We start from the raw sequence: 23,079 nt of genomic DNA on the forward strand, positions 1-23,079 counted from the left end.
GGACCGTCTCCACGAATCTATGATTCGGATTTCCGGTCACGTCTTACGGTCTTCGTGAAGGTTCATCGGGGACATGCGACACTTCAGTATTTGCCACCGTCGTTCACGTGAATTGTTCGCGGATAGAAAAATAAATAAATAAATGATAAAACGCGACCGCAAGTTACGGGTCCTGTCGTACCACAGCCGTTGCTCGACTTTCGCTCGCCGTCACGTTATCCCGTTACTTCGCAAATCGAATTACAATCACAATCAAAGTAAATGTAATTTTATCGGATACCTTGTAATTGTATTAACCGATAATCTATTACCATAAATTAGATATCTCGAAGTTCATTAACATTCATCACTACCGTATAAAATGTATACAGATAATGCGCCATGTAAATGCGTCGGTAGAAGATCGTCTATCCTAAAATGTTAAATCTGATAACTATCTAAAATATAATAACTTATTAACTTGCCAGTATTAATTATCGGTACGATTACCATTTCCTATTGCCATACAATTTGTTTAGTTATGAATCAAATAATTTTATTTTCGATCGCGATACGAGTACATTGACATTTTTATATCATTTTATACCATAATCTGTGTATGATATAAATTTATGGAAACGAAAAATTAATTAGTTATTTTTTTCACTCGGATAAGGAGTGAAAATACATATTTTACTATAAGTGTTTAATACGGCATGTTTTTTGTTCAATAGTACTAAAATGAAAAACTTGAATTATATAATCGGAGGTATTTCAATCGGAATTTCATGGGCGGAGGGTAACCTGTATGTACAGACGAATACTGTTCTTCAACAAAATCTTCGGCATAATAAATCTTTTTTATGGACCAATCACATTTTTGTTAAAAAAATATTTTCGTATAATAAATTGATTTTGTATTAAGATTCTACAATACATTTTAAACAATTGTGTAGAGTAATCATTTTAAGTGAACGATTTGTCCGAATTTCGTTTAAGATACACATCTATGTACCTATATGTACTAACATGAGTAGTTGAACAATTTGGCGTGTCTTTTTATTTTTTTAAAGAAAAATTAAACGATTAAAAAATCATGTACAATTTTGTTGGATATTCAGTGATTTTAGTAATAGTTATCTGATAATTATTATTTTTCTTTATCACCAATGAAATATCAAGTTCTATAATTATAGTTACAGAAATTGAAATAAATCAATACCGAAGAAACTAAATGCAATCAGTGAATGTATAAGCCTGTCGACCAGCTTCTATTTAGTAATTGAAATTTAAAGTTTTGAGTTCATCCGTAAAAGTCCAAGATATATTATCAAATCGTTGAATTTGATGAATATTTTTAAATTAAATGATTTCATGTATTTTACAAATTCGATTTTAAAAATACACCGAATTTAATCATCAAGTGCTTAAGACCTCATATAAGAAAGTATCAAAGATATAATTGTAATTGATTATTTTAAAGGGATTATACATAATATTTTAATGAAAATAAAAACCACAGTAGCTTATAATTTTAATATCTTGAAAATGTATTAAAATTTTTTTTTAAATTATCATAATATATTTTTTCATTAAACATTCGTTTTATACCTACTTACTTATTCTTATCTTATTATACATGGCATTTATTTTTTTTTTCTTTTTGTAATAATTTATTATAAATATTATTATACTATAAAATGTATCCTTTTAATACATAAATTAATTTGAATCCGTATTTTATATTTAATAATTAAAAAGTAAAAACGCAGCTCAAAAATAACTTCATATCAAAATTACTCGTGCCATAATGGTCACGCTAATTTTTTCTAAACTCACTTATCTACTATTATTTATACTATTCAAATTATTTAATACTTTGAACTATTTTTATTATTATTATCATAATTAAATACACATACACTATAATTTTAAGTTATTATAATATGTATTGTAACATATTATTATTTGCATAGATTTTGTACAGAAAGAAGTCGTTTAATGAAAAAAAATTATAATTATTTTTGATAAAATTTTTATTTTACGATTTTTTTCTTTCGAAAAACCATGAAGTTCCTGAATATAATATATTATATTTTATTGTTTAAGTGACTACGAATAATTTCCTGATCGTCGTGCTGTATCAATTAATGTTCGATTAAACTCGGCTGTTTTTTTACTATACATTATAGATTGATAGAAAATCAGAAATAATTTACCATATATATAACACGTATATATTATATATATGCATATTCCGTGTAATAAAAATCATATTGAAATCTAACCATGATACATAATAGATGAAATATAAATCTTATCAAATGTTCTTATGTATAAATTCATTATTGGACTATAATAACATAGTTCAGCAGAGGCTCAAAATATATAATTTCATGAGATATCATCATTACTATTCACGGTAAAATTCGTGTTTTCGATTTAAATAATTGTTAATTTATTATTTATTAAGTAAATTAAAAATGTATAATTGACTAGCTAAAATTCGCAGATTATCTTTAGGTCAATTTTAGGCGGGTAGATATTCATTATTTAGTATCCCAAATATACTGAATATCATTATTATATCAGAATCATTAACAGGCCCGTATTTAGGGGGGGAGCACATGCTCGGGGCGGCAAAATATTTTAGCAAAATTAATTTTAAAAATGATATACCTAATGAAAAAAAAATAAAATAGTTTGTTTTATTATGTTATAATTTTTTTTAATTTGTTTATTAAAAAAAATATTAATCGATTTTGATTTATAAGTTATATTTTAATATTAAAAAATCTCAATTAAGGACAAAATAATAAGTGTGATATTATTATTATTTATTTTTGGTGGGGGGGGGGCATAAATGATATGCCCAGGGGTGCCAAATTTTTAAATAGGGGCCTGATCATTAATAACACCTATATTTGTCAATCACTTTTTTTATTTAATTTTTAGCAAGCATTAACACTATTTCTTTTTAATTTGTGAAAACACTTTTAGCACAATTTTTATTTATGTTTATGCTTTTACCGGCATTCATAAATTTAAAATATTATAACCCAATACCCATTTTACATAAATCATATCATTTCACGTTTTTTCTCATAAGTTTATTATTTTATGCAATGAACTCGGCCGATGGCTCTCTAAAATATTCATAACATTGTTTTCTAAGTTTCAAACAACTATAACGGTTACATCGTGATGTCAAAACATATTGTTTAACTTTCCATTTTATTTGACGTTAGATTAAAGTGAGTTTCATAAATTATTCTCAAAAAATAAAAGTTAAATAAAAATAGCATTTTCTTATGAATTTTAATCTATTGAAATGATAGAACTTCTATAAAAAACATGTCTACTTTCAATTTAAATATTATATTGTGTACTATAATATTGCTCATGTTTTAAACAAACATTAGCAATTATAAATATATTAATTTTATTGAGTTCTGAAAATTTAATACGTTTTACAGATGATTATAAACGATTTCGATTTTGAAAATGCACAAAATAAAAACTGTATAGTAGATAATGTCTGATAAATAATTATCTACTATAAAGTTTTTATTTTGCTTTTATTTTGTTTTTATTTTTAAATTATGTCTGATAAATAATAATTTATTTTCGCTATTTCCGCCTAATTTATATTTTTTTATTGGTTGTAATATCGTGGACAGACCAGCTGGGTTTTGTTTGTCGATCGCTAACCCACGTGAAAGCATATCACTATTGTTTTCATCTAACTATTAGTTATAATTTTTATAGTTGCCATTGTTACCAATTTCATTATAACTATAATTCTGATGTATTATTTTGTAAATCTAATGTAAGTACACCATTTTGCAACATTGCTATCAACGTCGAGAATCCGTTAATTACACAGATTTATTCACGGTCTTTATAAAATGTATTATTTACTTATTTATTTGTATTTTATTTTGGGTTAGTTGCTATTAAATAAGATTGTTAACCAGTTTATTACGTATCTCAATTATTATTATTATTATTATTATTATTTAAATTATAATTTTACCATTTTTCATTTCAATAGTTCTCCGTAAGTTCGGCATACCAGAAATTTATTTCATAATTGTTAGATAAATTATCAACCTGCCTATACTTCTAAACAATAATAATATATACCACAGTCCTCCGATGCTTCATATTCGTGAGCTATTTTTGTACAGAATGAAGTACAGTGAGTAATCTACAAACATGGGCTACCGAGTTACTACTTATAAACACAATTTGTCTAACGCAAAACGTTTTTTTCTGAAATAAATTTCTAAGACACTTACACCAGTCATGAAAAATAGGTACAATACTTGAGTCTTTAAGTTATAACAGGTTAATGAGGATCGGAGAGCGTTATAAAACCGACTCATTCGATCGATTTTATAAAATTCGACGTTCAATTTTATCGACCCGGGTACCCGCAATCCCTTTTCACATAGATCGAGTCGATGCCCTGCTAAAACGCGAGATCAGATCGCTGCGGTGTGTAAGTGAGCTTTGGGCACATACAGATTATGTTCTTAGTACGATATTAATAACAATAAGTATTCTAATGACAATTAATTTTTTCCCTGCTCGATCATACCTGATTGTACCGTTGTAGTTGAACAGCGTGCACCCGGCCCTGGTAAATAGTACCACGTTCAGGGCGAGCGCCAGTAACCAGAACGTGCCCACGGCGATCGCCGACTGGTTGGTCGGTCCCAGTAGTCGAAGCACTGAGATTCTTGATTCACTCGACGACGACATCAGCGTGTCGCGGTACCCGCTGAACAGTCGGCTGGTGTGTATGCTGAACGCTGAAAAAGACAGAGATAGAATAGAAAATGAAAAGAAATAAAAATAACAAAAAAAAAAAAAACTGAAAATGGTGACGGGAACAAAACAATAAATTTTGGACGATGACGAATGACGCGTGCCTTGTACAATGAAACTAAACGACCGGATATTTTCCATAAGTGTGTTTTCAAGCATGCACACCATTTTTTATGCTTAAATGTACATGTTTTTAAATTTTGGTTTTCGCAAAATGTATACGACGTGCTTTAAGACTGTTTTTCAATATACATATTTTTCATTTACCCTGTAGAATGATCAACTTTTTTTTTCAAATAAGAACATTAGTTTTATTTCATTTTTTTATTTTATTTTACTCAATTATAAATGCAATGTAATGTAGTTGAATCGTCGATGTAACATATTCAGAATTTCGATCGGTTCATTTGGAACCAATCACGTTAGAAATTATGTATGAAAAATATAAAATAATTATAATATTAATAGTCATCTTGGATAATATTACGCGTATATAACGTAGTTCATCACTTGTTCTCGTATGAAAGAGTATTAAAACATATATATGTTTTTATTTCACAATAATATGTTATAAATGTTGTAATTATTAAATCTTTAGTGTTTGTAATTAAATTGGGTTATTCGCAGACACAGATATAAATGGGCTTAAGAGGAGGGGAGGGTTCTAGGGCATAAGTGTTTTCGTTTATTTTTTATTTCTTAAGATACTTGAGTATGAGTGTAAAAATAAATTAGAAACAAAATGAATTTTAACTTTTTAATCACTAGCTATACAGATGAGTACCTGTTGATAAGACGTTATTTTTTATAGCAAATGAGACGAAATACAATGATAGACGACTGGATATCGATAGATTGTGCATAGGCTCAAAATTAAGGTGATGTATGAAATTTGGACGTAGTCAAATTTCTTTTTGGTCATTTAGATGTTGGATATTTGGAAGTTAAAAAATTATTTTATAGTATCATTTATCGTTTATCATATTATTGCAATAAACATACTAGTTGAATAGTTATTGCAATCGTTGTCGTTGTTACGGTTCGGATATTATTCTAGATACGATGAGCGAATAATATTATAATATATAATAAATAATATTAACTATATCAACACAATTTTCAAATTCTAAATTTTTTTGCGTCGAAACTTATTATAAAACTTAATTATCAAACGATTCCAGGTTTTGGTCCAGATATCGTTTTAAATTGGCCATATAATATTTTCAACTTATAAATAGTATTTATTTGATTTGAAATACATGCTTTCACTGAAAAAAATAATACTTTTAATAACACACTTATTTTTATCCTAGTTCAAAATCGATGTATACGTCTACGAATCAACTATTCCATTCCTTTTTTTTTTCGAAATGATTTCGTTACATTTTATTTATTTTATAAACTATCAAAAACTATCAAATCATCATAACAAATTTTTTATAGAACCTAACTTAGTATGTGTGTGTAGGGTGATTTTTTTTTTTTCAAAACGCAATACCAAATAAGAATAATAATATATTGCTCATACGTAAAATTATATGTAGGTACTTGGTAGAAATTACGAGTAAGTTACGAGACTATTTATTGTAAGTACACAAAATTTATCCCTTTATAATTGGTTTGGCCCTTATAACTGTCGCACTTTAACAAAAATTACAATTAAAATTAGGAATCGAATGTTACTTTAGTATAGTGCATGCACGTGTGATCTAAAGAAAAATTTAACTTTTTATATTATATTTGTCAATATATACATATTTTTTTGAAAATATGTGTCAGCATATCGCATGCTATTATAAGTTTTAAACAATTATACAAATTTTACAATATAAAACATACAAGGATCACAAAAAAAAAAAAAATATATATATATACATATACTTCACGAATATGTTTACTTTAAAAATCGCTGCTCCGTTCAATACCAAAGATTAATTAAAATGATAATTTATAGGGGGGGAGGGAGATTGTTCAATAAATTGACTAAATCGTCAATAGTATTGAATAATAAGTACAAGAAAGTCATTCAGTACTTTCGAACGACTTATTAAAAAAATGACACATAAATGAGTAAATGGACTTGCTATAGTTTTGAGCTGTATCACGATAAAATCACTGAAAGATTATCCGGACTGTTTAGAATGGTTTTTTTAAAATAAATATTCGTGAACAACACGAATACATACATACAATACAACACGTACATAAATATGATAAATTCACGGTGCATGTACCACGCTTTCAGCTTAGGATTTTGATCGACATACGAAGGGGAGGGGGGGCGTACGAATAATTATTATACTTCTAAATGTTCCAGATACTTGATGGACGATCACGGCAACAAAAATTTTATTGTTACCAAACCGAACGCACCCGTGAAAGTAGAGTAGAAAAGTCGCCAGGTGGGTGGGCGGAGTGAGAAGGAGAAGGAGGAAAAAGGAAAAAAAACGCTAAAAACAGGTATCGTATATTATTGCTGCTACACCCACGCAACGCTACGATAACGTTTGTGTGAGCTCGTGCTCGGATACTGTTGTGCGTACGAATACGTATTGTTTTCGGAACGGAAAAAGAGGACGGTGGAACGCCCGACGGGTTCTGTGCGGCGGTCGACGTGATTACGCGACGTCTATTGAAAAATTATGCGATCCCTTCAGGATTACCGCACACGGATGTGTATCAATTTCGATTTTGCCAACGCGGTGCAGGAGGCTGCGCGCCGTGGCGACAACGTGTGTTTATGTAAATCCGTTTGACCCGGTAACGGAGCCCGGTCGGGTAGCGGACGCGTTCTTCGCGCAGTCCTTCGATCCGCCGATCGCGTGTCCGCCCGCGGTCAAAAAGCAACACCAACAATAGTTATTCGGCCACAGGATGATCACGTACGTTGTCTCTCGTACCTTAGCCGTGGGATCAGCGAAGCCAAATTTTACGGTGTTCGTGACGTCGCTGCTCAACAACGCGATACGACACGTTGTTAAATTCTCGATCGATTAACGGGTATTCAACGTAACGTCTGTTACGCCTACTGATGTTTACTGTTTTGTAGATTTTTTTTCTGTACTCATCTGACATCATTTCTTCCGGTGTCGCAATTTCGGACTCCTATTACGTAGTACGAACACAACGATCCGATACAATCTCTATTGTTCCGTTTCTAAAGCGATATTGTGTATTTTTAAATATAAATAATCTCGAAATTATGACGAAAGTTAAGTTACAAAGAGGAAACGGATTGTAGAATTTTTTTTATTCGAAAATATACGATATATGTGCGTTTCAAGGTAAGATAATGTACACGTTTTGACACGACTTTTACTAATAATCGTAAAACAACCATGTCGTTTGGTAGTACAATAACCATATAGTATAGTGAAGATGACTTTTGCGTGCGTAAGGGGATCCCCATCTATTGGCATAACTCCAGTAAATAGTTTAGTTTAAGAAGTGCTTTACACAGTTTTCGTTTTAAGCAATCGGGACGGGTCTCAGGAAAATTATTTGATTTCGAAATATTTTGTAATAAAAGTTTTGCAATTTTGCTTACGGTATTATTAAGGTTTGAACCTTTGTAAAGCATTTCATTGGAAACATAAGGGAATGCATTTATTAAAATTTTCGTAAATCGATATAATATTTTCTCTTTTTCTTGTCGACATATCGGATAAAGGAAACATGAAATCTTTTATAGGGTTCATCAAACAAACGAGAATCAAGTGCAGTGAAAAAAGAGAAAATACACATGCTACCTAAAGACTAAATAATTGACTTAAATCAATTTCATTGTAATAATAAAAAAATCAGTTGTTCCGTGTGGCTGTATTTTTATTTACGAGTGAATACTGTAAATATTATGTGTAGGCTTAGGGAGGACTTGTAGCTCTAAAAAATACCATAATATACACCAAAAATGGTCAAATACGCTCTACAATATACATCTAAAAATAATCATATATGCGTTAATATATGCCCAAAAAAATACAAATAATAATTTATGAGCGTATATTGTTGTATAAATTTACAGAATTAGAATAAACTGTTATACAAATATTTCATGTCAAAAATGATGAAACTTTTTGATCTAGGATAGTATTATTAATTATTATACTATGAATAATTATCAGTCGAAGAAATATTAACTACATAGTAATTACTATAATTCAATTTCGATAATTTTATTTAATTTTATTAAACCAAAAATAAAATATTTTTTTCATCGAATATCTAAAAACTTAAGTACATTATATTTACATCATATATTTTTTTAACTTTTACTTAAAGTGTGAATTAATTTAAGCCAACTAATACAATGATCTATCTATTTGTTGTTTTTAAAAATATAGAAATTATTTACGATGTTTCTTTGTCTTCAACCGATTACTTATTCAATTTACTCAGCTTACTAGCAACAGCTGCTGTTGAACAGCGTTAATGTCAGTCAATAAAGCATAATATTTATTATCATGAAAATGGGTGATATCCTTTGAATAAATTATACATCGACACTCTTAAATACTAACTGTATGTAGAATTATCGTACAATTCACCACTAATTTGTACCTACCGATTTGTTGTTATCATGTTGGATTTAGTCACGAATATTGTAAACAACAACTGTACAAATGTTAGTGACGTGTGTACAAGGTAATTAAACATAAGTGTAAGTGATGATGATATTGATTATGAGTTTTTCAACTCTGTGTGTACGAAAAAGAGAAAAGAGTTAAAAATAAATAATAGTAATAATAATAAAACAAATCATGAAATATAAATAAAAGTTGTCGTGTAAAAACAAATATATTGTCGCGCTACTACGGAGTACCTACTTATTACATTGTACTCGTACTTATATACGTTTTTATGGAAATTCATTTTTAATAGTTAATTTGTACAACAAATGCAATGTGTCAAGTACATGCGTTCCGTTGAGCCCATAAGTCAGAATAATTATATTCATTTCTTCATGTTTTTTTTTTTTTTACCGAATGTTACCTAATGTATATGATGTAGTTGCCTACATGAAAAGCAGTAGAATGTAATCATTGCGTACTACTAATAAAATGTTCTTAACTCCAAAAGTCATTATTTTAATCTTACTCGTTATATTAACTGAAGTATACGAGTATGTGAATCAAATTATTTCTCAAATTATGAGTATCGAGATTCATATAGGTAATACATTTATGTATAATGATGATGAGTTAGGAAGCTGTAACTGTATTAATAGTAACAATAATATTTGTTTTCACCGATAAATTTGAATAAACCGTTTGTTTAATTATTATATACAATTGTTTCAGTAACATTGAGATTGCTATATTTCACTTTATCCACTCACAACCCAATTTCAAATAATTTTGAATGGTTTCTAGGCTTGAGACATTTTAATTGGAAGCTTCTGTATGCATTTAATTTACTAAGAAACATAATAATTGGAAGAAGAAAATCAATGCAATTAAAGTCATTTGTGTTTATTTAATTTTTCCAGGCTATACTTTAATTAATATTGACATTTAATTTTATTTAAATTCAGATTCATACACATAGAATTATACAACATTTTTAATTCAAAATAAGGAAAAGTCAATGATTTCAAGTAAAATATTATAAAGATAGCACTATTTAATCATATGAATCATTAAATTAAAAAAAGTAATAGATAATTAGAAAAAAAATTTATTATTATTATTTTTTCTTTAATAAAAACACTGAGATTAGATAAAAATTAAAATAAATAAAAGAAGAAAATTGTTCAATCGTCCTAATATTTTAAGTCAATAAACTTCGTAGATTAAAGGTTTTGTTTACCTATAAAAATTGAAATAGATTATAAGTGTATTACTTTAGCAAATAAGATCAAAAAAAATAGATAGCATTGCAGAAGATTGGCTTAATTAAAACATTTTATATAAATTGGATTCTTTGTACAGTAAATATATTTACTTAGATATGGTATAGATAAATAAATATTATGACCCTCCAAGGAATCAGTTATAATAATTAAAATAACTTCTTGGCGTTATTAATAACATTCTGATTAGGTGATAATTTGGATTCGATATAGTTACGGTACATTTCGTATTATTTATTAAAAATAACAAGTTATACGTGTAAATATATAATAAATAATTGAGAAGCAATACCGTAAGCGATCTAGGAACAAATGTATGTGGCCGTTTGGATGTAGTAATATTTGGACGTCAAAAAAAAACTATATCGTATCTTTATATAAACTTTATCATATTTATGGCATTAGTAAAATAAATATATAAAAAAAAAAACAATGCATTAGTTTTACTGTACTGTAATATTTAATATTTTTATAGTTCGTCTTCTATTAGATTAGTTGATTATATTTTGTTTATGTGTTCGTGTAAAAGAGTGTATTAAAACCAAAATAAATGTTAAATAGCCTTAATACTTTTTAAATATTTCTAATCATTAATAATTGTTTTTTTTTTTTACGTTTGTTTTATTTAAAATGTCATGGATTTAAATAATTTATTATAATAATATGGTATATAGCTGTTAAAGTAAACAGTATAAAACAATTTTTATTCCGTCGACGTTCAAACGGTCACATCCAAATGTCTGTTCGCACCGTGAAGGTTACGATTATGAACCCCATACAGTTTTTTAATAACCTTGGGCAATACGGTATCCCTGTTGATAATTCGCAAAATCGTGCTCGCTGAGAAAACGATCCAACTAAAGTATTATCAATGACAAAGTGTTTGAAAATAGTATGAATTTTACAAACATATTGCGCACGTCCATCGAAAATTCGTGTTCGGCGTACACTTGAGATCCAACTTGTGATCTCACTATATCTCTCTATCGAAAAGTACGTAATACACGTGCATAAACACATGATTGTCATGGCACATACACACGCATACACGATTATTGTTCCGAAAAGAACGACAGAGATAATTCATGTTGGAACGGTTCAGAAATAATATAAATTTTATAACACGTTAACCTGTAAAACGTCTTTGTGTTGATCTTTTTGAGCGTGACGGATTACAGGCGATGGGGGAGATTCCACGGATAACCAGTGTTTTAATCACACTTCATTGATTCTATATTACTCTAGAACAATGGTTTTCAACCTGTGCGTCGCGGCTCCCGTGGGTGTCGTTGGTTATTATCGAGGGAGTTGCGTTCGCAGATGAAACTAAAAATACAATCATAATATAATATAGTTTTTTGTTATCTCTTTTTGAGGCCGTGTAAATCCGCGCACCTTTACATGTTGTGTGTGGGTGAGACAGATCGGCCGGCTATAACAGTGAATTAGGCCTATTTATATTTTTGTGATATCGAGTGATATACTTCAATATATACTTATACTTCGATTACAATTTAACCGTCAGAACTAACAATTTCCCAACAAAAACAACTGTCAGACTTATCCTCAGTTTCAATAAGAAAATCCAAATTTGCATCATTATCTTTACCAGCATTTTGGATGGCTATAAAGAAGCAGTATCCGATCGAAGCCGATAAGATTTTCAGGACTTATATTTCAATTGATGCTTAATACTTATGTGAAACGGGTTTTTCGGCCTGAGCAGTTATTAAAACTAAATTTAGATCAAGACTGATTACCGAAAATAAAATGAGACCTATTCTTTGTGATCCAACCAACAGTCAGTACTAGACAACAAAAACCACCAACGACGTTTTTTTCATTGTTTTTTTTTTTTGTTTTTTCATCAGTAACTTAGTAGTAATCGCATACGCACGCATAAGCTATTAATATATCATCGGCATCTTCAATTGATGATATATTTATAATAAATATAGACTAAATACTTAAAAAAAATAACAGATTTAAACAAAAAGTACTCGTGTTCATTGGGAAGTAGTGTGCCCTAAATGGGCATAACTGAACATTTCATACCAATAAATTCAAAGGGAATGCCTGGTAGAGAGCAAGCCCGAATGGTCGCGAACAGTTCCGAACATATAGCAATGCAAACGACGATGCCGAATCAACAACGAATTCGTGTTCGGACTGCAATGTGTAAACGCATCTCGACGCGAACACCGTTAGACCGTCTCAACCCGATTGCAGGTCATCATCCGTTCTACGAGCGCCCGAGTCGTTCCGTGTTTAGGTGTCACCGGGCACGTTTTGGTTTTTGACACGAGACCATCATTAAGTTAGGTTAACCTAACCACGTGAGCCGCTAGGATTGCTTCGGGAAAACCGCGAACGTTATCGCTGAACAGTGAGCGGCAATGACGAATGCTAACTCTGATATATTGGCATGTTCATTTATCATAATGTTTATAGTTATATTTAATTTATAATTAATAAATAATATATATACATTTATATTACATTACTAATATGACTTACAATAGCACTTACTTAAATAATATTTAACTAACTAAACAATATTAAAAAATAGCTCAATAAAACAAAACGAAGAAAATTTGTCATATACTTGTACACGTAAATTTTATAAATTACGACATTGACGAAGCGCAACAGAATTGAGCATGCCCTGGGTAATAAATACCGCGGCTGCTATAGTAGAGGTGGTCTCGGAATAACTGGTATTTTACAGCGGTAACAAGCGTCGTATAACTTGCACACACATCTATCGCATGCTCTCTCATTAAATGTTACAAAGTGTAACAGAGTTAAATTACATTATTGTAATACATTATGTTCTTTTAAAATACGTAGTACCTATATTATTGATTATAAAATCATTTTCGTATTTTGATTAATGACGTTTTTATTCCTAAGCATGCGGCGCATGCTGAGCATGCCTAGAGAATTCGCCACTGGTGAGCAGGCATACATCTCAGCTACACCACGACTTTTTAATATTTTTCTTTTGAAACGTATGCAATTTCATCGTCTTAAAAATGATGGTGCAAAACAAAATCGGCGAAAAACATTAGTTTTTTAATAACGTTATAACGAGTTTAGAACGTTTTCGAATTTGCGTTTTATTTATTTATTTATTTATTTTTTTTTTTGAGTTTCCCTGTACATGATTATTAACTAGAATAATTTTTAACACAAGCACGTGGCCGAGTGGATAAAAAATTACCCGGGTTGTGTACGGGTCATGGGTTTAATTCTATTTAAAGTCTCGGGAATAATTTGTTCGTATTATTTTTAAAATGCAAATGCGAGAAACAATGAATGCTAAACGTATCGTGTACACCTAGGAGAAGGATGACGATTCGAAATTTTTTTATTCTGTAAAAACGGCCTTTTTACGTTTCCATTTCGAAAGAATCTGTTGCTATATTATTGTAACCCAATAACTTGATATTAAACCGAAAAAAGGTCTAGCATTGCAATAATTTCCATTGTTAAATTTATAATACATGCGATCACCTGTTATTATCATTTTGGTTTCACTCCATGTATTTCAATATTGTTGAATACCAGTCGTGAAAAAAAAATCGACATAAATAAAAAGCCTATAAACTGAAAACAAAATATGCAAAAATTAGATTAAAATAATCAGTATCATCCGTGTATTCCGTTTTAATAAATCGTATTTTCCATTTCAAAGGTACAGGTTTTTTTTTTTTTTTAGTAAAAAAATTGAAATTAAAATTAATATGCAGCAAAGTCCAAAAGTTATATTACAATATTGTTTAATGGGTTATCCCTTTTTTTTCATGGCCCGTTCCGTTCATATTTGTGCGACGGTTAAATTTTCAACACCGTTCTCTTTTCTTGTTCTTTCTACTATTGATCAAATGTTGTGACTTCTGGATTCCCATAATTCTGTACAATCATTTAATATGTTTTTTAAGCATTTCTTCGAATCGTATTTCTTTAAAAACGAAACGTGTTCGACATCAATAATATAACACATGCTGTATTCAATAAAATATCATGTTCTTAGGAAAAAAAAAATAACAACATTTCGGACGTTGAACGTTGAAAAATAATCCACCAGATTTGTTGGTTATTGAGTATCTAAAGTTTATAACAAACTTTGAAAATGATGAACCTGTCTAAACTCAAAGCTTCGGATCTTGTTAAAATTATTTCTGATTTTACTTCTCCGCAAAGTATTAACTTTGTGCACTTTGTGTAAAAACATATTAAAACGTTGCTTTATTATACACACAACAAAAATACATTAATTAAGTCATCCCTTTCAGACCCAAAAATTTTAGAATAATTTAAATAACATTATAATTATTTCGTATACTGTAATTTGATATCATGTAGAACGCATGCACAACAGTCAAAGTTTGACGGTTACGGATCGTAAAAAAATAAAATAAAATACTTAGGTGTTTCACAATTAAACAATTAGTATTCATTGACAATTAAAAACAAATAAACAGAAATAAAAAATTCACAACATGCATTAAAATTTAAGTACGAATATATGAATTCGTAATGATATTTTTGTTAAATGTGAAATAGTATTCTATGCTCGTCCATTTATTTTACAGGTTGAGCTCAAATACATGTTTGACTCAAACATTTTCGTTGAATAGCAATAAGTATAGATTTAAATTAACGAACCCATTAAAATATAAACAAATATCATTATTCGTACACACACACACACATATATATATATATATATATATATATATATATATAACTGTTGGTCATAAATAATAAGTTATTAACAATTTCATTTATTCACAATATAATAAGCTATTTATGAAAAATATTTCAAAAATATTTAAAACATAATAGACAGCATTTTTAAATGCAATGATTAAAATGGATTGTCTTTTGTAAAAAATCAATATTAACCTGTTTTAATGCACGGAATAATTTCGTAAGATATAGATTTTATAAAAATTAAAGTAAACATATGAGTAGTTCTATAATTTATACAATGACGAAAACTGTAGTTTGTTTTGCTCTATTAAAATCTAAAAATATTTTATTATTAATTTGATTTCTAAACATCCCAAATACAATAATAATAATACTTTTTATTTAATTATTTTAAGCTAATTAATTTAATTTTAATTCAAATAATTACATTTATTTTAATTATTTTAAGAACTTTGAATAAACCAATTATTGAAAATATCTACTTTATTTTATCTCAAACACTTTACACATTAGAAAATTGTCATTCTTAATTACTTTTTTGAATTATATTGTTTTCAGCTTAAAATCTTTTCATTTGATTAATTACGCCTTTTATTTAAATTAAAATAAACTACTGAACTCCGTTATTTCAATATATATTTAATTTTTTTTCAACTTAAGTTTGTTTTTCATTTTATTTTCCATAGTTGGGTTGATTTATTTTAAAATTTTTATTTATTAAAAAAATAAGTAAGATTTATACCAATAAATAATGTAATGAACGAATACTGCTATTTCATAATAAACCTTTTTTTAATTATTAGATTAAATTTATCAGTTACATAGAACTTATTATATTTAAAATATTGTTAACCTACGATTATTGAAATTGAAATCTGGAATATTATCAAACTTTGAAACACAACTTAAACTATTTCAAATCGGATTCAGTTGTTTCTGCGTTGCAGTTCTAAAAAAATATTTGACAAATAAATATGAGACATTCATTTTGTATAAAATATCAATAATGGATCAAAAAAATTTAAAAAAAAATTAATATTATTTAAATATAACTTATTAAGTAATATTCGATAAAGAATTATATTTATATAATTCTTCGACGTAATTCAATATACGAATGTAGAATTCGTAAAAAAAAAAATGTAAAAAGTAATATTTATTCATACTTATAAAATATATGTTATTTTGTATAAATAAAATCAATTTTATGTCAAGTTATTTTAAAAATAAAAAACTCATAACACCTTTTTGAGATAGTTTATAAACGACTGGTTTGGCACTGTGTGGGTACAATGTACGAAAATTAAATAAAATCGTGAGCCAGTAGCACCCTGGTACCCATGCAAGTGCTGTTAATACTATAACATAAAATTATTTAAGACTTTTAAAACAAATCATAAGTCATAATTTTTAAACAACAATTGAAAAAATATTACAGTCTTCAAACGTAAAAACCTTCAATTAACTAATAACGCAAAATATTATTTTATTTTGTTTTGATTAAGGATTTGAAATAATTAAATATTGTGATAAAATAAATAAACTGTAAGAGGTATTAATTTATTCGATTCATTACCATGTACTTGAAAATTGTAATTTTGATACACATAGAGTTTCCTACAAAAAAGCTAGAAAATGTGAGGCATAGTCACTATTAAATAAATCAAATTAATTTGATACGAATAGCTAGTAAATTGAAAAACAAATTAGGTTATTAAATGCTATATTGAAGTACTATAAGCTGGTTTTGAATTTAATGTTGTTAATATAATAACTGTATAATGTTTCAACTCTTTCTTGTCATCATTTTATATCACTTACATTTTTTTTTCTTTTACCTTTGTCATAAGCCTGTCTGCTTAACATAATTGTCGGGTTGTCAAAGTCGCTGACTAAAGCTAATAAAAAAATAAATAAATAAAAAAGTGCTATGTATATTTTAGATGGAATATTTATTTTATTGTGATAAATCTAAAATAAAATCATAAAATATTTATAATTATGAGATATTGTTCAACTATTTATTTTTAAATGAATTAGTCTTTTATAATATGGTATTGTGTTATTTTTTTTTTTTATTTAAATTTTATTTTAAAATATAATTTCCTCAAATTTATGTTATTTATTAGTTTAAAACTGTACTCGATACACAGTTCATTTGTTAAAATATTATAAGTCACGTTTGGGATTCAAAAGGCTATATTTAATAGGTACCTAAAATATGTTTTGTGGTATAATAATTAAATAAATTTATCAAAATTTCGTAAATGATATTATAAAATTGTGGTTAGTAAAAAAGTTGTTGCATGCAGGTGCATATTGTAATTTTTGCTTTAAGTGCTGTACGTTTTAATCGTGTTCAAATGTAAACTGTTTCAATTCTTTATAGTTTTGCAATCGATTAAATACTTACACATTATGTATGATTAAGATTACAAAAATTTGATATTCAACTATATTTTAAACTTTAACACCCTGATGCTTTAATGTTTTTGGTAACGAAGAAACAACAGAAAAATATTAAGAACACGCGATCAACAAGAGTCATGCAATTTCAAACGGTGTTTTTTTTTTTTATTGTTACTATTATTATTGTTGTAACATTAATGATTTTATGATTATATTACATGCATTTTAATACTTTGCAACCCGTAAGTATGTTAATGTTTCATTCTTGACAACTATCAGCTAAAATTATATTCATTAAACTAATCTATATAACATTGTACTTAATATTTTGCGGGTGCCTATACAATGTTCAGGAAAGAGAAATAATAGTATATATTATGGTAGTATTGTGAATTCGTGAACAATTGGGATTTGATTTTTTTCTTCAAAATTTAAATTCATATACTAAAGGTGTTTCGAATGTATTACGTGATACTTGGAATATTGTCTGAATTTATTCGATTAAATAATTTGATCAAGATGGTTCAAAATAAAACATGTTATTGAATCATAAATTATTTTGTTATATACAATAGAACATGAATATAATTTTAAAGAATAAATAAATATGATTAGCAGCATCTGTGTATTTGTGTACTAAGAAATTAACCAGTAAGATAATCGAGTATAAACCACCTAGTAGTTTTTTAAATTATGATTCCATAAGAAAAAAACTATATAAATATTTCGTAAATAGTAAACTATATAAGATTAGGTGACCCGGAAATACTATTGTTAGATCTCGTATATTATTGTTCTGTATGATAATATTTATTTATCTCTGTAAATATAAAAATGGATGATCTGTTAGTTATCTAGAATCTAGAAATCATTGAATTATAGATTCTATTTGGAAAATATCGAAAAATTAAATAAGTTTTTTTTCTCACTAGAAAAATAAATACAACAGAACTGTAACACTCGTCAACAAAATAACAGTAATAATAGTTATAAGAGATTTTTTTTTCATCCGTGTTGATGACCAAAATACATAATAACCAGTTGTAGGGGAGTGGTAGTAGGATTATCAAAGGATTACATTGATTTTAAACATTTTCTAGACAACACAAATATTTTTAAAAAAAACCGCGTAAAAATCAGTTCAACGAATTTTGAGTGTATTAATTTATAATATACCAACATACACTTACACATTTATATAAATAATATGTATAAATATTTGTATTCAAGCATATCTTACTTCTAAAACTAAATGAAAAAATATTTAGTTGAAGTAATTATTTTTGATTTATCTAAATATGTACTAAGTTATGATAAAATTATTATTAGTAATAGTAGTACTTAGTATAATTGATTTATTAGTATGATAGTTATGTTTATTTTTGAAGAAAAAACATTTTAAACGGCATAAATATAAAATTAATAGTTACGCATCACACGTATGAATTATACCAGCGTAAAATAGCTAAATTTTATGAATAATACTATAAAAAACTTTAAGGAATAAAATGTTATTTTAAAGAATCATGAATTTGAAATAAATTTTATTCCTGCCTAGTATGAATAACGGTACTACAAACTATCTCTGGACCCCACATTTTGTAAATTTAATAATATTTCTGTATTATCAAAACAATACAATAATGACTATAACTTGTTAGTTATAAAACATTTTACGTACACAAAAAAAATACATAATACAGAGGGTTTTAAGTATAATAGAGTATTATCATATACATTTTTCATTGTTTTATTTTTATTAGACATTTATACATTATTTATAAATTTATACATTATACCTTATTATTACTTCGTTTGATGAAGAAAAATATTTTCATCATTACTTATTTATTTTATCGTTAGCAAAATTCACGGGAAATGTATGCCATGATCATAATAATTGAGAAAAATTAAAATTGTTTATTATAATATTCGTGTAGTATTGAATTATGTGTGACTGATCGATCTCATTGCATCTATAATTTAAAAATAATTTAACGTTGGAATTGAAATAAGTTTAGTATAAAATAGTTTTGAACAAATTTCCAACATGTAGTTACCAATAATTTACTCGACTCAGTAATGATAGTGTTGATTTCTCCTAAATACTATTGTTTCAGAAGAACTATAAATCAATCAAAATAAATTAATAGCACGTTAGGAGAATAGTTTAAAGTGTTTGGAGTTAGCTTTGAAATATGCTGGGGTCAAATTACTTCTTAGTTTCCTATAAATTCCAAGAACAAGTATTTCAGGACAAATTATTATTATTTAGTATTTAAAACGTTAAACTAATAATATATAAAATTTACCACTAAAAATGAATTTTATTTTAAATTTGAGAGGCAATTATAAATATTTTTCAAAGTTAATATATCATCCGAAAAAAACTTATATTACTTATAAAACTGATATAGCTATTTTTTTTTCATATTAATTTTGTGACTCTAAATAAACTTTTGCTTACTCGGAAGATGAATACTTTAAATTAAATTCAAAACTTTATTTTAAATACAAAGTATATGCGTATTATACATATTTTACATTTAACATGTATGCAATAATTGATAAAAATTGATTTAAATTAAAGGTGTCGTTTATTCCGTGAATAGTAATAAAATGGAGCTTCTGAGTCCTGTTTTTTACAATTTTAAAATATATCAATGAGATTTCTGAATTATACTGAGATATACTATATCGTAATACTAAATAATTTTAATAATTTTAATAATTTATTAAAATCACTTGTACAATTAATTTAAGGCTTTATAATGAAAAGATTAATTTAGTATGAGATATTAAAAACTTATACAAAAACGGACAAGTTATTGAAACACTGGTACATAACGAACTAACACTTATATAATAAAACATAACTGTAAAAAATGTACAAATAAAACAGTATTATAATATAGTATATCTCAGTATAATTCAGGAACCTCCTTGAAATATTTTAAAATTGTAAGAAATGAACTCAGATGACTCAGAATATTTATTAATATAAATATTAAATTTATCGATGGTCCTTTTCTTACCATTCTATAGTATACTATATATATATATATTATATTAAATAAAAGTACAAATACTACATGATAGCCTATTTTTAACAATTTGTATTATATATCAATACATAATTTTGTAAGCTACCGGATCCAAAATAATCTCTTTGGATTCATAGCCAATTAGATATTTATGGTAATCAAACTATTAATCTAGGTATTTACAACATAGACCAAATCATACTACCGACATTTTTTAAAAAGAAGCTTCTTCCTAAAATATGTATTACTTTTGGCACAGAATATTTTTTCCACCATTGTTACATCAAATATGTAAATTATGACACCTGTCGAGTTTTCATCGATTCTTCCTTTCAAAGGTGTACCGTAATTTTTGCTTTTCTTTATCATATTTTATTATTCATATTTGCTGAATTTCTCTTAACGTCACTTAAAAAAAACCTTTTAGATAACTTCTCCCTATAATAGTTTTCTAAAAGTAATTCAACTTTTAAAAAATATAAGAGATAGTCAAGTGGTTAATTTTAGTTATAGTTTTAGTTATACCTACTTAAGTTATATTTAGCTATTAAAGATTTATAAAAAATAACCACCGACTATCTCTTATGTTACTTAAAAATTTAATTTAATTTAAAAAAAAACTAATATGTAAAAATATAAAACCCTACATATTATGTTTTAACTATAAATTTGTATTGTTTTTTATTATCTAATTTCATAATATTCAGTTAAAAGTATCAATCGTTTTTAAATCATCTTAAATTATTTTAAAAACTCAAAGTATACATTTTTATTATTCCAATTAAAGTCGTAGTAAATCTGAGTGAAATAGACTTTCAATTATTGAGTTTGAATGGTTTTTAATTGATTTTGAATACTGAAAGCTCAGTATTTTATACATTATAAGAAAAAAAAAAATAAATGTTATAGAATTCAGTATTAAGAGCTTATTTCAATAAAATTTCCTATATTACTTTATCAATTGTTCCAACATATATTGCATTTACAACTGGTGATGATACTCTAAAACATTTTCAAAGTTTTTATAAAAAATTATTGAGTATTTAGGGCCAGAGTTATGTTTTCAAGTAGAAAATATAAATTATGAAAATTTAAGATACTAGTGGTTAATATTTCTGAACCAAATTGTTTGTTATTTTTTTAGTACAGATACCTAATAATGTAAACATTGAAAAGCAATGTTATACAATTTTAAAAAGAAAAAAATTATTTTAAGCAAATTTTGATGTAAAATATGTATTGATTAACGCTTAATAAAATAAATATTCATAAAATAATGTTATGGAGTAACTAAAAAACTAGAAACTTAAATACATTAATGGTTAAATAAATTAATAAGTAAAACACTTTACTTTTAGTATTGTACGCAATTTTTAAGACATAAAACGCAAATATTCTATTATTACTATTTAAATGTTTTTAATATAAGGAAAAATGGTGAACCAATCTCTTACGGGCACCTCGTTTTCCAATCCAGACTGAAGTAATCATATAATGTTAACTATATTGATTTTTGTCATTACACTGAATATTATAATTCAATTATCTTAAAATTAAATATTTTGACCATGAAATCGTTAATTTTTATATTAAACATTTAATATAGTTTATTTTCAATGATGTACTAGTGAATGTATTAGATCGATATTAACCAAAAAATGTTAATTTAAATGTTTCCCAGTTCAATTTGATTTATGGGTGACTTTTTCATTAAAAATACATGTTTATTATTTCTCATCACGTATGCTTATTTGGTGATTGTGTATTATCTTGATGTCAGATAAAAATAATAAAATAAAAATTAATAAAAAAGTTAAAACTTAAAATTCGTATAAACATTGTTTATATTTTATTTTCTGCTAAATTAGAAAGAGAATAAAACTTTAAAATTTACAACCATAAAAAAAAAATGTATGTTTGAAACAATTCCGACATTAATAATAATTAATAATATAATGTCCGCAACATGTAAATACAGTAAATAAAGTTTAATGATCATTTTTAGTAATGTCCTAGTTTTATTTATAACATAATGTTTCTGGACGGTCACCAAAATGACTGATTTTTTTTATACACTATAAAAACGAGTAGAAAATGTATAAATTGAGTTTTTAGTTTATAAATCAATGTTTTAATATGTAACTGCATTTTTGTTTTAACAAGTAGGTATCTGCTATATAATAAGTTTATTGATTTTATTTCAAAAATTATATGAATGTAAAATTTATTTTCGTTTTTTTTTTT

The 23,079-nt window shown here is 26.7% G+C and overlaps 1 protein-coding gene across 4 annotated transcripts in view; it reads right to left on the bottom strand.

Moving 5' to 3' along the window:
- The window catches only part of LOC112692281, a 214,753-nt gene that overhangs the window by 51,240 nt on the left and 140,434 nt on the right, over window positions 1-23,079 (bottom strand). For all 4 annotated transcript variants that reach the window (XM_025566902.1, XM_025566900.1, XM_025566901.1 and 1 more), the window contains one exon: window positions 4,583-4,796. In XM_025566902.1, the coding sequence (XP_025422687.1) occupies window positions 4,583-4,796 (214 nt within the window). The remainder of the gene's footprint in view (window positions 1-4,582; window positions 4,797-23,079) is intronic.

This window comes from Sipha flava, unplaced genomic scaffold, assembly GCF_003268045.1.
Source record: "Sipha flava isolate LNK unplaced genomic scaffold, YSA_version1 72_pilon_pilon, whole genome shotgun sequence".
Lineage (NCBI taxonomy): Eukaryota > Metazoa > Arthropoda > Insecta > Hemiptera > Aphididae > Sipha > Sipha flava.